This window comes from Scomber japonicus, chromosome 6, assembly GCF_027409825.1.
Source record: "Scomber japonicus isolate fScoJap1 chromosome 6, fScoJap1.pri, whole genome shotgun sequence".
In the NCBI taxonomy this organism is placed as follows: domain Eukaryota; kingdom Metazoa; phylum Chordata; class Actinopteri; order Scombriformes; family Scombridae; genus Scomber; species Scomber japonicus.
The window spans coordinates 11,704,445-11,721,790 of record NC_070583.1 but is presented as its reverse complement, the minus strand read 5'-3'; the positions used below and the strand labels follow the sequence as shown (position 1 = coordinate 11,721,790).

The following is a 17,346-nucleotide window of genomic DNA, read 5'->3' as shown; positions in this document are numbered from 1 at the left end:
GAGCTGGTTTTGAAACACACGCACGCACACACACATATCTGCAAACAGACAGAAATCACTCATCCCAGTATAACACTCAATCAAAGAGGCATCCCATTAAACTTGTTGTATTGAATTTTTGTTAGTTGTAAACTGGCACTGGTCAAGAAGTACTGTGTGGCACCAGAAAGAGGAAACTGATGTCCCTCTCTGGCTGTCTGGGCCTCAGACAGCCGCATCACCACCATATGGCTTCTTGGGAGAGGTCTGGCTAAAGGTGAATGGGAGAGAAAGAACAAGGCGATCTGATTGTATGAAACCACTACGATGATTTTGGAATTGATTTCCAGCCTCTTACAGAGTGTGCTTTAGCTTTTAAAGTAGCCTGTACTACCCTTTTTCTACCATACATCCTCAGTCCAGACCCCTCCCCTCAGACCCCGCCACTCAGCTGGGCCACTCAGGCTCTCACTTCTCCATGAGTGACAGCTGGATGATGCGCTGTAGCTCCTCCTCCTCCTGACGCCGCCGAAACTCAGCCTCTTCCTGCTCCCGAGCTGAGATCTCCATGGCGATGCGCAGCTGCTCATCGTAGCTGCAGCTGGTCGGCTGCTTCTTGGAGGGCGTGGAGCAGAGGCTGGTGGGGGGCCGGGGCTTGTGCTGCGGGGTCCTGAGCAGAGGAACAGTCAGGGAGGGGGGAGGCAGGAGAAAAAAGAAAACAGGTTGAAACACTTGCTCCAGGCCTTGAAGTACATCAGCTTCTGGATAGATTTTTGAGTCATTAAAACGTATAAATTGGGATTATACCTGTTCTTTTTTTGTTTTAGGGTTAAGGTTGGGTTAGAGTTACCTACAAGTACCTACAAGGACACACAAGTACCCTGCTCCTCAACTTTTGTTCTCTGATAGCTGTCCTCAAGCTGCAGATCTATATTAAGTTTAGTTCTCCTAGGGCAGGTTAAAGCCTCACTGATTCATATTTTTATATTAACACTAACTCAAATAACTATGCGTACTTTGATAATACTCATAGTGATGAACCCATAAAGAATTATCACCTTACACTCATTTGTCGAGTGGTGTGAGCCACCTACAAGTAAACGCCAGCAAGACAAGGGAGATGGTGGATGACTTCCACCGAAAACCCTCCAAAATTGCACCGGTGAACATCCAGGGACTTGACATCGAGAGAGTGAGGACATACAAGTACCTGGGTGTCCACTTCAACAGTAATCTGGACTGGTCAGACAACACTGACTTTACAAGAAGGGTCAGTGTCGTTTACACCTGCTGAGGAGGCTGGCATCGCTTGGTGTGTGCAGGCCACTGCTGAGATCCTTCTTCAACTCTGTGGTGGCATCTGTGGTCTCATATGCAGTGGTGTGTTGGGTAGGGGGATGTTCTGAGCGGGACAAGAACAGACTCAACAGAGAGCCAGCTCAGTCTGTTGCTGCCCCCTGGACTCCATTGTAGGGTCCTTTTATTTAGTTTTTATTTAGTTTTTCATTTTATTATTTGTTTTTTTTGTTTTTTTTATTTCTTTATCACTATTTTTTGAGCTGCTTTAGCAATGAATTTTCCTCATTGTGGGATCAATAAATGTATCTTATCTTATTTTACTTCAGAAGGCATTCTAAGTTTAGTTTTTTCATGGTGTATGGAAATGTTTTCAGCGCCTGGTTTCCTCTAACATTATACCAAAGGTGTACAGTAAGTAAACACTACAGTAGCAAGATTGTGTCAAAAAAGGGAAAGAGGGGACAGGTCTGTCTGTGTATCCATTCACTCATCTACAAATAGAGAGAAAGGATGGAGGGACAGAGAGAAAAAAACACTGTCTGAAGATAAGAGACTTAAGTCAACAGAGCACTGCTGACTGTGAAAGCAGGGAACTCTCTCATCCTCCAGTTCCCCTCTTTCTCTCTACAAACAGACGCACACGCACACGCGCACACACACACACACACACACACACACACACACACACACACACACACACACACACATATACAGTAGATAGGAGATGAGGGGAGAATAGCAGGATGGATAAGAGAATAGAGTAGAAGAGGAAAGGACAGGACAGGATGTGAGTCAGGGATGGAAGGAAAGAACTGCAGGATGGAAAGAGTGCAAGACACTGAAGAATAACAATATGTTACAGGGCTGAGAGGAAGTCAGAGACAATGCGGGTGAATGAACAGCAGGATATATCATGGAGATTTATGTTTTTTTGACTATTGCAGTTCTTTAGAAGATAAAAGTCCCTCTTTATCTGTTGTTCCTGTTTGTTTCTGAGATAATAGAGGTCTGGACTTTGGATGAGGGACAGGGAAATATGAATGAGTGTATAATTTACAGAGCAGAAAGGACAGCAAGAGCGTGACTGAGCCAAGCAGAGAGAAAAAGCTGAAAAAAGAAAAACACAGATATATTGTAAAAGAAGAGGAGCTTTTTTTTAAAAGTCTGACCTCTCCACACGGCTTGGGTCACAGGACAGGGGGTGTGTTCCTGGCTTGCTATTTGTCAGTGCCTCCCAGATGGTCACCTAGATAGAAAAGAAAAGGCAGCACAGGAAATCAGAGAGTGAGCACAGGAAGTGGACAGACAGAGATGACTCATCGCTTGAGTTACTGGTTAATATACTAATTAGCATTTCCAAAAACACATGATCATCTAAGAAATATGCAATACGCTGTTATAAATAAAAATCCCAATATGTATTTTAAATTATTAAAATGTAGCTGCCGCCCCTCGACACAATATTAAAATGCTACTCACGTGTTAATGAATCAGTGATAATAATAATAATAATAATAATATTTAATATATAATAATACAACATCCCACTCTGTATAGCAACCATTTTGTGAACCCAGTATTTTACTGTATTGATACTTTTATTCTAGTAAGATGTCTCATTACATCTTCTACCACTTCTTGATTCCTTTGTCAAGTTATGTTCATAATGCGTGGTAAAAGTATTTATTAGAACTCTGACATCTAAATGAATTTCACTGTTAAATAGGAACCATTTTATAAATCAAGAAATTAATTTAGAAAATTATTTTCCTCAACATCCAGGCTTCCCCATTTGTCATTAGGTTTATTTCTTGACAGCATAGCGGGCCTTAATGCAATTCTGTGTGGCAATGGAGTATCAAACATTATGTATTGCTCACTCACATGCATATATTATATTCCTCAACAGAGGCTTTTGTGTGTATGTGGAATAAGTAATCATTCAAAAAGATGTTCTTGAAATCTGGATTCTGTGTCTGTAATCTTAGTTTTACAAGCTTGTATATTTATGTTTGTAACTGTAAATTCATATAAAGGTTGCATATACAAAACCCTGTTTAAACACACCTTTCTGTATGATTTGATATTCTACATGTTTATGTTAGCATTACCACACAACTATAACAGAACAAAATTAAGCTTGAACTAAACTTCCACAGTACTACTTTCAAACTGGAGTGAAATAAGAAGATACTGTGAATGATAGGCAGGAAATTACAACCCTGTGGTATGTTTCAGAAGGTGACAGGGTGTAATGTAAGCAAGATTTGTAGTTAATGGGGTAAAACATGCAATGTCAGCAGTATGTTCTTTTAACACCTGTCCTACTTAAGAATTAGAGCTGTAATTCAAAATGTCTTCACCTTTTTCTTTACTGTTTGCAATAGTAGGACAGAAGATCAGGACAGGAGAGCGATGGAGATGACTGTACAGCTACAGCACATATCCTCAGCTCCAACTCTGCCTCTGTCTCCTCTACATTCTCCTTCTGTATCCAAGCTGACAAACCTCAGAGGATGTTCTCTGACCTGTCTCATTCAGCCTCTTTATACTTCTGCCTCTGCACCTCTGGAACAAGGCCAAGAACAATCAGGACCAGATTCTCTGGGATTTCTAAAAAGCACCTATCCGCAGGCAGTGTTGAATATAATGGGTCTGGGCTCCCCACATCACAGGCAATTTATTCCACTTATTGATTTTACTTCACTATTGATTGTTTTTATTTTGAAAATGTTCAACTTTTTTCTACATCAGTGTGTCTATTTGTCTGGTCTTGCTTGAATTATTGGTGAATTTATTGCTGTATTTTGCAGCGAGTGTTTCACAAGGGAATAATGGTCACCTCAGTTGATATGGCAACATGACTTTGAATCTTGAAAACAACATGTAGAACCTTTGCAATGTGAGCCTATTTTGTAATTTACAAAGAAACAGTACACACATATTTATGTGCAAGCACAAGAACCAAATATCTAACACAATTAAAGGTATAATTGACCCCTTGATGAACCCCTGACTAGTGCTGCACAATTAATCTAATCGCAATAGTAATGTCAGGCTGTGCAATTATATAGCCTAACCACAAAGAGACATTTAAAGCAACACAACAAATTTATATCAGCACCTTAAACAGTACAAAGAAAAATATGAATGCATTGAAGTGAAAGCACTGACTAATGAAGAGATAACTTAAGGTTGAGGCCTGTAAAGAAAACAAAACACAAACCGACTCCATAACATTATGAGCAAAGAGGGATTTCTGACAATGATTGGTACTATAGCCCTAGGCTTGAAAGAGGCATTAGCTGCATGTGTGTGAAGCGTCAGGTCATAACAACAGATGCATTAGCATTATGAAAGCGATGGAGCTTAAATCAATGGACATAATTTCACCTTGCTATTGTTTTGTTTTTCATATCGCAATCCAATAACCACAATAATCGCAATATGACTTTTTCACCAAATCGTGCAGCTCGGTGCAGTGTGTCAGATTTAGTGGTATCTAGCAGTGAGGTTGCAGATTGCAACAATCTGGATACCTCTCTCCCTCAACTTCAAATTGTGTAGAACCTATATTGGCATCGAAACTCTCTAAAGGTCCTCTCTACAGTCAGTGTTTGGTTTGTCCATTCCAGGCTACGGTAGAAACATGGTGGTGCAACATGACAGCCTCTGTGAAAGGGGACCCACTCCCTATGTAGATGTAAAAGATTAATTCTATGGTAACAAAAACACAACAATTCTTAAGGTGATTATACACTACTTAAAACATACACATGGCACCTTTAAAGAGTTCGGAAGGTACTTCCAAAAAAAAAATAAGACCAAAGGTATAACGAATGGCTTCTTCTTTCCACATATGCAGCAATATTTTATCATTCAGTCTCACATGTTTAGTCTCAACATGAGTTCAGTGTTACTTTAGTAGCTCTGTTGTGCTCTTCATCTGGTTTGGGGGACGTTTACTCTCCAGCAACCCCAGCCAAACTCATTATCCTGAGGAATAGCTTTATGTTTGCCAAATACATCCTCATTCCAAGAGACCTTACTTTTGTAATGTTACAAATGAAATGTTTGAGAAACCAAACAATAAAGCGTTACTCTGACCGCTGTCTTAGAATGCAAGATAAGCAGTCAAAGAGGTTAATGTTAGAATGAAATAAGAGTCTGATCTTACATGTGTCCTTGTCAAATTGAGCAATAGATTAACTAGCTCTATACTGCAATACAATACAACAATGGTTAGTCTTTATTTCCATGCCCTCCATACTTCTGAGGCTCTTGATGCTGACTTTTTTGATGGGACATGCAGTTGTAGCCTCAGTCTTTCAGCATGCTATCATATTTGTAGCCTGCTGCAAAAAAAAGCATATCTGAAAAAGTCACCTGACTGACTGACACCTCACTTGACTTACTGGTATACGAAGGAATGCTTAAGCCTGATCTTACTGAATGAGGGTACCCTGAATCTACAGTTTGATGGTAACAGTTGAAATTCTTTTATGGTTATGATTAGAGATGATGTTGTTAGCCAGCCATAACATGTTGTTGTGATAGTTCATAGAGTTTCTGGAGGGGTTGGCCCACAAACTTTGAGCAGATGTTTAATTGCTGTGACAATTTGGCTCTTAAGGTCGTAGACAGACTCTTGAACCATACGATGTTGCAGTTTTGTAAGATGCTCATTATGACTGAGGTAAAGAAAAGGAGAAGAATTTGTCTGCTCGCCCCGAAGGATCTTAGGGGGCAAAGAAAGTATATCCTCTGCTTTGTTCTTTTGCAGACATAATCTATATGATTATTAGGGTTAGGGTTAGGGTTAGGAGCAAAATCGATGGTCACTGGCTAGAAATGAGAAAATAGCTTTAACATTCTTCTGTCAGAAATTGAGGACTCCTTTTCATAAGTTTAGAGTGACAAATCTGCCAGAGTTATCACTGCAAACTGCATATGTGCCATGTGAGAATGGAAACATGTCTGCAAAAGGACACTAGCAATAGTAACCACAGGGGGCATGGTTTAGCAAACAGCCAATTAAACACATTTGCGTGTGTGTGTGTGTGTGTGTGTGTGTGTGTGTGTGTGTGTGTGTGTGTGTGTGTGTGTGTATGTGTTGTTAAGAACAGAAGATAATCTTTCAGGAGTGTCACAGTGACTCCACCTGATCGTATTCGGAGCCGGCCTCCAGCAGACTCTGCTGTATGGCGAACTGCAGAAGATCCTCCTCCTCTTCCCTCATGCTGTCTCTCTGTTTGCCTCCTAGCATGGTGTATCCAGGCGGGGGCTCAAACACACACGGGGGAATCTCTCCGGCTCGACACGACACTGCAGCACACAAGGGTAAGAGATGGGAAGGTGTGTTATCGAACAGAAAAGGAGATTACCCCCAAGTAAAGGCGAGGAGTGGGAAAGGGAAAGAAAAGGAGTCATTTCTGAGAGAAAGAAAGAAAGAGAAATCCAGAGTAAAAGAAGTTATAAAAGGTCATTATCTCTCCATGCTAGTGTTGCCAAAATATTCCCACTACTCAACAGTGCCTGTTTTTATAGGACTATAATTCAGGGAGGAGCAATTCAGTTAGATAACATCAAGTATTTCCAGGGAGCTTTCTTCTGAGCACTCACACAATAAATTATATCTGTTCCCTGCATGGCTGCAGATTTAAATGTGGCTGTCGGGCTTCTGATCAAGGGATAGGATGACGAAAATGAGCAATAATCTCGCACATAACACAAAGAACATAACCTTGTATCCAACTTCGGCAATAAATACGGCTCATAACTCTATGGTGCAACTGTGAACTCTGTTAGTAAACTGAAGTACTGCCCAGGTACTGCAGTAAATGTTAGTGGAGATTTATGAAACAGTTTGTATGGGAAAAGTCAACAGAGTGTAAATTTACAGCTGAGCTAATTTTTAAGAAGACATGAAATTATGACACATGTCAGTACAGTACAGGGAAGTGAGTCTTGTGTGTTCTCACTGGTGGAGCTGGAGCTGGAGACACTGGAGGAGTCACTGCCCGGAGAGGGGGTGTCTGTCCTAGGGGGGTCCCTCTGTCCATCCCCCTCCACCCCAACGTCATTGTCTGCACGGACGCCCGTCCCTTCCTCACAGCCGTTCAGGTTGCTGAAGGTGATCCTGGCGTTCAGGATGTGGTAGATAGGGATCTCTGCAGGAAGTGAAGTAACCCACACATTAACTTTAAAACAATTCTGACATTTTAAAAAATCTTTTCCTTTCTTCTCTGTCTGTTCTGCTCCCTTTCTCTCTCTGTCTTCATTTGTTTCCATCCATCCTTGTATCTATTTATTAACTTTTCATTCTCCCCATCATCCCATTTATTTAAACAGCCATCATTTTCACCTCCCTCCCTCCCTCTTTACATCCATCTCTCCCGGCCCTCACCGATCTTGACAGGGAAGCCAGGCGGCAAGCGCAGGGTGATGAAGTCACGCAGCTTAGCAAATAGGGCATTCGAGATCGCCATGAGATCGATGATAGGCACCACTTGTTCTGCCAAGGACAGAGGATGAGACTCACACAACCACAACTTCGCTTTAAACCTGGAAAAAGAAAAAAAAGAAAAAACACAAACAGTGAACACATTTTCGCTGAAGATGCAGAGAAGTAACAGGGGAGGAGTTTGTTGATGAATCTTAAAAAAACACATTTCTGACAAACATTACTGTAGCAATTTATATCCTCATTCAGGCGATTAATTCCTTGGCCTGAAGTACACAAAGACATTGATTACATCAGCAACTGTCCACAAGCTGCTGAGTCGTGGTCAAATTGAGGCTGATCGATGTCTATATTTTAACTTGTCCGATAATGAACACAAGATTGAGAGGCAGCTCTGCAACCTCAAAGACTTCATCCTCATGATGCTCTACCATGTTTTTGATTTCGTGAAGAACCATGAAACTGACCGCTGAAAATGACAGACAGACCAATTGTCTGTTAGAAGAACAGAGGGCAGATGATTGGACAGCATTAGGGGAATTACTGGCAGGATACAGGAGACTCAATCTGACAGTGTGGTCAGATGGCAGGATATAGAAATCCATGAACATTATCCTTACAAACCCAAAAAATATGTATAAAAAACAAATGCTTCAGTGTTAAAAAAAACATATCAGGGTTTTTTTTCTCTTGTTTTGTTTGGTAAAATAATGAAGTAAAGATGATTTCATGAGTCACCCAGACATAGCAGTGTGATACACTGAAGAGACAGTCTGTCTAATTATTTCATTTTCTACCAGCTTTGTAGAAACCTATTCCTCGAATGTGTGAAAATGTGCGTGAAAAGAGTTTGTCTCTCTCCAACTTTATTATTTGTCCGCCTTTCACCTCTAGACTTTGGTTGTCAGATGTGTGTGTGTATGTGTGAGTGTGTTTGTGTGTGAGTGTGAGCCTGTCTATCCCGTGCCCATCAGTTTGTCAGCTCTGGCACTTGGCGGTGGGCTTAGAGGGCGACTTGACTGTATGCATCGCTGCCTGTCTGTTTCCTGTCTGTGGGTGTCAGTCTATATGCCGCCGTGTCACCTCTGGGTCTTGGTGGTGAGCTGGCACGGGTGGCCGATGTCCCTCTGAGTTGGTGACGAGCCCGGGTTGAAGTATTCCTCAGCCGTCAGCGCTGAAGGGTTGGTCACCGCAGGACATGACATCTGGGTCACCAGGGCCTGCAGAGAGACAGAGAAAAGAGATATACAATAAGAATAAGAAAGTACATGTAAATAATGAATAAACAGACTTTTTGATCAGGACCAGTAACTCATAGTCAAGTGCCGAGATTTCTGGCTTTTAAAACTCACTTTTTTTGCCCACTTCTGCTCTAGAATAAAAAATCACCACCTACAGGAATTTTTAGGCTTGTCTTTTACCTACAGATATTTTCATCAGCTGATTGAAAAAGAAAAACTTGAGAGGAAATGTTATTCCAGCTTTTCTACATCATTACAATAGATGCATCATTTGGTCTGCTGCGCTAATTAATAAGCTACTGTAGCTCACTTGTCAACTGTGTAGCGGGATGTTAATAAACCTGTCAAAGCTAGACACAGGATGCTAAAGACTTATGAAAAAGGGTAGATTTCTATCCACCTTGTTGCATTTCCTTCCACTTACAGCTGATAAACCAGATTTGGCACCACAAAAATCTCGGGTCTAAAACTACACCGCAGCTTCACAGTTGCAAAAACAAAATATCTGCAGAGAGAAGCTTTTGCAGAGTGCGTGTCTGCGTGTTGTGTTGAGAGGACAGGGTTGAAAATAGCAGAGGCGACGGTGAGGGGGAACAAGTGAAGAGTATGAGTCATAGAAGCTCTCCAGCAGAAACAAATTAAAAACATAATCAATATTTGAGAGCAGGTTGGAGCCTGTGAGTGATTGTTTTACTCTGCAGACATGCACTGCTGTTGACATAGTGGACTCTGCAGCCAGGATTCATACACTCAACGTCCCTCTGATCAGAGATGATGGGGGCAATGCTGGTATTAAAGATTATCATTAATTTGTGATGACAATGATCATAATATTGAGTATGATTACTATTACCGTTATGATGACTGTCCACAATTCACTGCAAAGTCCAATTGTGTCCAATCAAACAAGGCTTCTCCAAAACCTCCTAAACCTATCCTGTTATTTCCCAAATCTTTTTTTTTCAGGTTTTAAGAAACTTTCTCAACTCGTGGAGAAAAGCCCTCCAAAATATTTCATTCAAAGACACAGGGCCGGCCCGTGGCATAGGCAGTATAGGCAAATGCTAAGGGCGCTGTCCATCCAGGGGGCGCCACAAATGGGGGAAGAAAAAAATGTAACTTCCACTATTCTTAAAACTACTTGGTGTCATGTCTTAATATGAAGATAATAAGCCCACATTAATTTAACTGCATAGCCAAGCCTGTTAAATAGGAATACTAATAATAATAATGATGACACGTTACTTTCCTAAGACGCCCCCCCCCCCCCCCCCCACACTAATTAGACTGTACCTGCTACCTGGGGGAGGATGGTCGTTTTTTAACGTGACCCCAAGGCAAGCTCAACAACAATATGTCATAACGTCCCAAACTGTCTGGTGCCCAGGGGAGGAAAAAAAGAAAAGAAGAGGAGGAAAACGAGACAAAGACAGAGGTAATGTTACAATAAAGATGATGTCATGACATTATTTGTGTGTTGCAGAACGACGATAACGTCGTTAACCATTAGCATAACATGGTTTGTTGTTAAACTGTTAGTTTTAACGCCAGTTAATCTTATGGAAGAGCCTAAGTTGTTATGGAAAATAGTAATGTAACTACTCCCACCTTACTTCCCAGCAAGCACATTTTGGTCTAAAAGACGTGTATCTATGGTAACCGGTGAAAAGACGTTGAAAATTGGTTGAAAAGTGAAAGTTTTTTTTACCGGCTATATGGAGACATTTATTCAACGTTCACATAGAAAAATAGAAAACATATTTCACCGGGAATTGCTGTATAGAAAAGTCCCAGCTTATTTAGTGTGCAGACATAGTCTATATATAGTTTCATATTTATGATATTTTATTCAACATTAAATGCTTTGAAATTACGTTTTGTTTAGACGTCATTTCACTTCCTCTCATTTATAGAAAAAACGTCAAAATAATCAATACAATCTCTGTAGAAAGCTACAACTGAGCTAATTATTAACCGACATCAAACAAATGTGTGTTTTGTGACGCGTTGATGTTGTAACTGTTTTTAGACGGTTGAAAAGACGTTCAGACCTCATATCAACCTGTTTTCAACCGGAAATCAAACGTTGAAATTAGGGTTTGTGCTCGCTGGGTTTCCTCAGGGAAATATGTAAATATTAGATTTAATCAGCATTTTTATTAACATCTGGTTAGCTAAGGTTTTCTTAGCTTGTAATAGTCAATCAAAATGCTATTCCTTTTCCACCCTTTTATTATAGTTGTAAGCCTAGCTGTATGTTGTGTTACAGTTCATATTGTCTAAAGTGTGTTTATAGTGTTAAACTTTACATCAGTGTTAAAGTGCACATCATTCATGTTATAGCATAACTTATCATTCCCACATTCTATATTATACTGCAGTTTACTACTTCTTTGCATTCTGCTAATCAGTATTTTGTTGTAATGACAATAACATTGAATCTTATATAGTTTGCATATCAGAAAAAGTACATTGTATATTATACATGTACAGTATAGTGAATATCATGCATGTATCTCTTAGATTTTTCATTTATATTATTTCATTTCATTTTATTCTTGAAATCATATTATGTATCATATCATATTTATTATTAGACTGGTGTCACATACTCCTCTTCTCTCTTCAGATGCACTGTTGAGGTTTCTCAGTCCCACTCCTGCAAATCTTGGGCCACCTCCAGCATCAAGCGCTCCTCCTGTTGCCTCCACCTCAGCAGCACAACCCAGAAGTGATGCAGCAGCATGTCACTTGTTTACACTTTTTATTTTGTGGGTATTTAAATCTTATACTTTATGTAAGCTATTTATATTATATTTCATATATTCATTTCATATTTTTTTGTATTTCTTTCTAATTTGTTCTAAGTATTTTGATTGGGCAATTGCTTTCTTTAAATAAAAGGATGTCCAAGATAAAGCTATTCAGTTTCTTGTGAGTATGTACACCAGCAGTGGAATTTACTTCGATGCAAGGGGGGCGCCACCTAAAATCTTGCCTAGGGCGCCACATTAGTTAGGGCCGGGTCTGCAAAGACAACATATGAAAACCACCAGAATTGGGCTTGCAAGCTTTTCAAGTGATGTCATCTAAATAAAGTGTCTGCTCACCCCGTTGTTAGGACCCATGTGTTGCTCGGCAATCCCGAGGAAGTTCTGCAGTGGAGTCTTTCCACCTGCTCAAAGACACACAGCAGCAGTGAGAATGCAGCAACACAATTGCAATGTACTATCTCTTTTGTCCGTTATGTACACCACAGAGTAATCCAAAACAGGCCAAAGTTGATGTTCATTCATCAAGAAATGATAAAGCGGAGGCTCAGCAATCTTCACTGTGAGTGTCTGCAGTGTGGTCTCCTTCTCTAATGTTTTGCACTGGATAACTTATTGCAATACATGAGGTGTTTTTGTACTGTGGTCTTATCATCCACTAAGAACAGAAATAAAATGAATTGAATTAGAGTGAATTATGCTTTTAGCAGCAAGAAACAATTAATAATCAAAAACTGCAACATCTGAAAGTTGGAATTTAAAAAAAATACTGATATAGTTAGAATAATTCCTAAAACACTCTCTTTCCACAGTTACAGTTCACAAGTAATGCTTTATTTTAAATGTCTCCTCAATATAATTAGGTTCATATGTAGTTCTTATTTAATTCTTTGGAATAATTGTTAATAACTTCTTTAAAGGCAGAAAAAAGTACTTTTCAGTGTGTAGTTTTACAATTAAACCAATTTAACGCTTTTTCTATATTTCTTATCATTTATACCAAATTGCACCACCCTTTCTGTAAAATATCCCAAAAATGTGTCACATGACAGTTGTGTAGGCCTGTTTTTATTTATTTTCTGCTCATCTGCTTTTATTTACTAAAATAATTACAGATACACATTACAGATCTTGCCACTCCCTGTCCTGCTATCACCTCATTCCCCTCACCTGAGTTTCCCTGCCCTCTTCCACAGCTGTCCCTCTTCATCATCATTAGATCTTCCACTCAGCCTCCCTCTTATACTGCCCTTCTTCAGTTGTTCCCTGTCAGATCATCTGTCTTCATGCCCCGCTCTTGTCCTGCCTGTTCAGTTCTACCTGCAACACCCCTGAACTTGCTCGAGGTTTTTTTGGACCTCCCTTTTTATGTTTGGTCAGCTTTTCAGTTTGAAGTCTCGTTTTTGTGTGAGAAGTGTGTTAATACACAGTGTGTTAATACACACTTCTCATCTGACTTGTGCTTTGGGGTCTGCATCTATACAAAATTAATTAAAGACCTGCAAATTGCTCTGAAAATCTGTATAGAATTATATCACCAATTATGTGACAATAACCCACAATATGAAAATGATAAACCTTTAGTAGCTCTTTAACACTAAGTAAATCAATAACTTCCTGGAAGAGCTCAGTCTAATTTGGATCTCAGGTGAACCCACAAGAGAGACACACACGAGAGATATGACCAGCTTCTTAGCATGTGGCTTGAATTTTCTGGTGCTGTGGTTGTCCTCACTGACCAGAGCTTTGCAAAGGTCCAACAATCAATGTCAATGTTAGCAGGTTCATGATGTGCTTTATGAGACAATGTCCACATTTTGACCTTTGGCCAACTGCTGGTGTACAGCTGGTGCTTGGCTTGGATACATATTGCATTTATTTTTACAGTGTTAATAAAATGATGAAAAGTAGCACAAGAGAAGGGCAAACAGAGTGAGTCACTCATTCAGGAGTCAGTGTAGCACTTCCAACAACACTTCCCTTATGCATATTAGCAGAGTGCAGATGGGGATTGTGACCTATAAGCTCACAGTGGCACGTGTGATGGTTGATCCTGGCTGACAGCGACAGTCCGGAGAGAGAAGCCTGCTAATCCTGTATGATTTATTATCTGAACCAGAAAACGAGACGGAGCCACCAAGTGAATGTTTCGGGCTGTTAGCCGGAGCCTCTGGGTGATCTCATCGCGCTTAGGTGTGAGGGATTACTCATCAGCGACTCTTTTATCAGACATGCGGTAGCACTTAAGCTGGGGTTTGCAATGGCACAGAGGTGATAATGGAGAAAATCAGCTGTGGCAGCTGTGACGCAACTACAGCAAGAACACCTTGATGGTCTTTTAAAGGTGATAAATGGTCATTTAGCTCCCAAGTACAGTTGTCAAAACACAGTGACATACCTTTTGTCTTGTTCTTGTTCTGGTCTGACAGATGGTCAGTTCTGGTCCTGGTGATCAGCTCCACATTGGATGCTGCGTACACCTAAGAAAAAATAAAATGATAGTGATGAGAAAATGATTGAACAAAATATATTAACATTTTTACAGCATGAATGGTAAGCGAGCAACTATTTTCATGTTCTAGCATGAATTTTTATTATTATCGCCAAAAATGTACAAAACCATGACCCTAAAACTGTGTATTTAAATATGAATTTTGTGTAACATTACACCCCTAATCCATTGTCTGCTACATACAGGCCAACATCTTCAAGCTCCAGTCCACAGCAGATTACTGCAATTCTTCACTAGTGACCACAAAAAGAAAATACTTATTTAAAAAAACAGTATTAGGCCTGCTGATCCTGATTTTCCACAGGACAGCAGATAAAGTAAGGAAGAGCTAAAAAGAGGCCGGGAAGACAGAAGCTCAACAGGAGTTGTCTTTTTACGTTTTTAACTCTAAATCAATGATGCAGAAAATAGATGCTTTTCAGGCAGCAGTTTTTTTTACTGTAGAGCCTGTCTGAAGTGCTTTTAAACCACTAGTGACAGATGGTGCTGGGTGTCTGACACTTGTCTTCCATCCATCCCTCCAGGGGGTCAAGAAAACAAATGGGGTCAAGGTAATGCATGTGTAGATAGACTTCTTTTTTTAACTTTATCTGAGAGGCCAGTGTGGTGTTTTATGTGCTGATGCTCACACTTAATTGATGTTAAAAAACTAACCTTAAAATGTCCTAGGAATTCATTTTTCTTGGGACTGAATCCTTCTTATAGAAATGCTGATTAAATAATTAGCTTCTAGTACTCAGGTAGTCTGCTTACAGTATTCCTTTGGGGTCTTTTCATACATGACAACATATATTGTCATGTACAGTATGTATGCCTGTTACTGACATTGCAGGGAGAGAGCGCTTTGGGCCGCTGTTCCATCCTGGGCTGAGATGAGTAATGCAATTTGCATTTTAAATACTGGTCTGCTGTATGTGGGTGTCAGTAACTTTGACCTTTTACACCACTTTTCAAAAGAAGTGAACATAGTTTTGGACAAAATCATGCAGACATCAGTGGGCAAGTTTCTGAAATGACTTTTCCAGAGCTGACATGATTGAAACAGTGTTTGAAAAAGCTGTTTAACAGTCAATAAAATTCAGTAAATAGCAAAGCTGTTTTATTACTTTATACACATGCAATAAATATACAAATGGCTTAGATTTTAATATGTATGAGAAATAGGGAAAAGACAAAGACAAAACGTTATAATAATCTTCCGCTTATGGTGATCAATTTGACCCGGACAGGTGTGATCAGTATAAGAGGTTTCCACTGCACTTTAAAAATGTAGAGGGTTATGTCCTCAAAAGTCTAAAGCAAAGGTTTTAAAATAACTTTGGGAGTGATTCATTCTGGAAATGAAACTCTTCAGGTGAAGTGGACTTTCTGGAAATATTAAATTGTGCTCTGACAGCGGGGGTTTCTCTGGACAGTGTGAAAGATCAGTGAGCTGTCTGTGCAGCCTGTGCTCTACCTTGGCTTCATATCCATTCACCGTCTCAGTCTTCTCACTCCTCCAGCCCAGTATACCTGTCTTATTCCTGCAATACAGATTCAACACACCCCAGATCAGTTAGATCAATAAACCAACTGCAATAAACACACTGTATAGTTGCTGTGATAGTTGGTGTAAATTATTTGCCTGTCACAAGAAATCTACACATACTGTATATATCTGAGAGTAAGTACATATGAGAGTAAAATCCAACCATCCAACTGTAATTTACCAGCCCTGTTTTTAGCGAGGTATGTCCCATATTAATGATCTATTCACACCATTGAGCTCCTTCTGGTCCAAATGACAGAAAGTGACTTGGCTTTTTACATTACTGCTTATTTTTTTGTATGAGTTAACAGCTTTGTTGTCTACATTATGGGAAATTATGTTTGGTTTTACAACATATAGCATTGAAACTAATGGGTCAAGTGACAGGGACATATTTTGTTTTAACACATTTCAAATATGAGAGCTCTTGGGGAATTTTAAGGTCACACTAGCAGCATGGCCTTAGGCATGGCAATGTTGGTTATTTAGTCCACCATTTTCATCCAGACAGAAATATCTCCATAGGTGCTGGATTACCATGAACTTTGGTAATCCTCTGACTTTTCGTCTAATACCATCAGGTCCAAGGTTTAATTTGTTCGATACTTTGGTTTATGACCACCAATAAACTGAAGGTCATCAGCTACTATATTTTTTAGTGCTAATTAGTCAGTATGCTAATATGCTCAATTAAGACAGTAATCATCATAAACATTAACTGCTAAATAAAAGCATGTTAGCATTATAATTGTGAGAATGTTAGCAGGACGTCAGCATTCAACTTTGCCTATAACAGCCTCACAGAGCTGCTAGCGTGCCTGTTTGTAGCCTTGTTTACTTGAATCCAGTGTTAGGCAAAGTAATATCTTCTGTCTGATTTTCAGAAGTTATATCATAGCTCAATAACTTTAGGGTTCAGTAAACTTTGTACTGGTTAGCCCAACCCTGAAACAGTAAAACTGCCTGGCTGCGTAGAAACTGTATTAATTCCAGAGGTGGATGTCCTGCCTGAGGTGTTTGACAAAGTGGTTTGCTCTAAAGCATCATAAATAGATTATTGGCATGTAGACAGGAGTGCTGACCAAGGAAAATGTGCAGAGGTGACACTGAGGTACAAGTCTGACAGGGAGATGATTATAAGAACCCCCCGCCCCCCTCCTTCAGACACCCCTCTCTGCCAGCTCACTTCTCTCTATTATTCACCTCTCTGTCTTCTTAACATGGGCATAGATTTGGGCTGTCCTTATCAATATTTCACCGATCTCAAACAATCTTTTTAACTCCACATAATATTAACAGTAAGAATTATGCAGACTTACCAGTTTTTTTGCAAAATGTGTATTATTATTATAGAGAGTGAAAGAACAGTATATGAGACACAGCCAACCTGATCTGTTTAAATGTTTCAAACATCACAGAATTGAAAACAACTTCATAGGACAAAACTAAGACTAATCCGTTGATGTTATATTTAAATTTGAGGCGTGAGGTGTTAGCTGTATTTGTGATTGTTGATGAGATATGCTGTTTAAACAACTTTATTACTGTTGATG

General features: G+C 39.8%; 1 protein-coding gene across 2 annotated transcripts in view; it reads right to left on the bottom strand.

The window, feature by feature from the left end:
* Positions 1-447: 447 nt before the first annotated feature.
* Positions 448-17,346, bottom strand: part of ankrd13b (ankyrin repeat domain 13B) — a 39,647-nt gene continuing 22,748 nt past the window's right edge. For both annotated transcript variants that reach the window (XM_053321347.1, XM_053321348.1), the window contains 9 exons: positions 15,722-15,788; positions 14,152-14,233; positions 12,093-12,157; positions 8,825-8,961; positions 7,685-7,842; positions 7,260-7,448; positions 6,440-6,603; positions 2,448-2,524; positions 448-649 (listed from right to left, as the gene is read on the bottom strand). In XM_053321347.1, coding sequence (XP_053177322.1) covers positions 448-649; positions 2,448-2,524; positions 6,440-6,603; positions 7,260-7,448; positions 7,685-7,842; positions 8,825-8,961; positions 12,093-12,157; positions 14,152-14,233; positions 15,722-15,788 — 1,141 coding nt within the window. The remainder of the gene's footprint in view (positions 650-2,447; positions 2,525-6,439; positions 6,604-7,259; positions 7,449-7,684; positions 7,843-8,824; positions 8,962-12,092; positions 12,158-14,151; positions 14,234-15,721; positions 15,789-17,346) is intronic.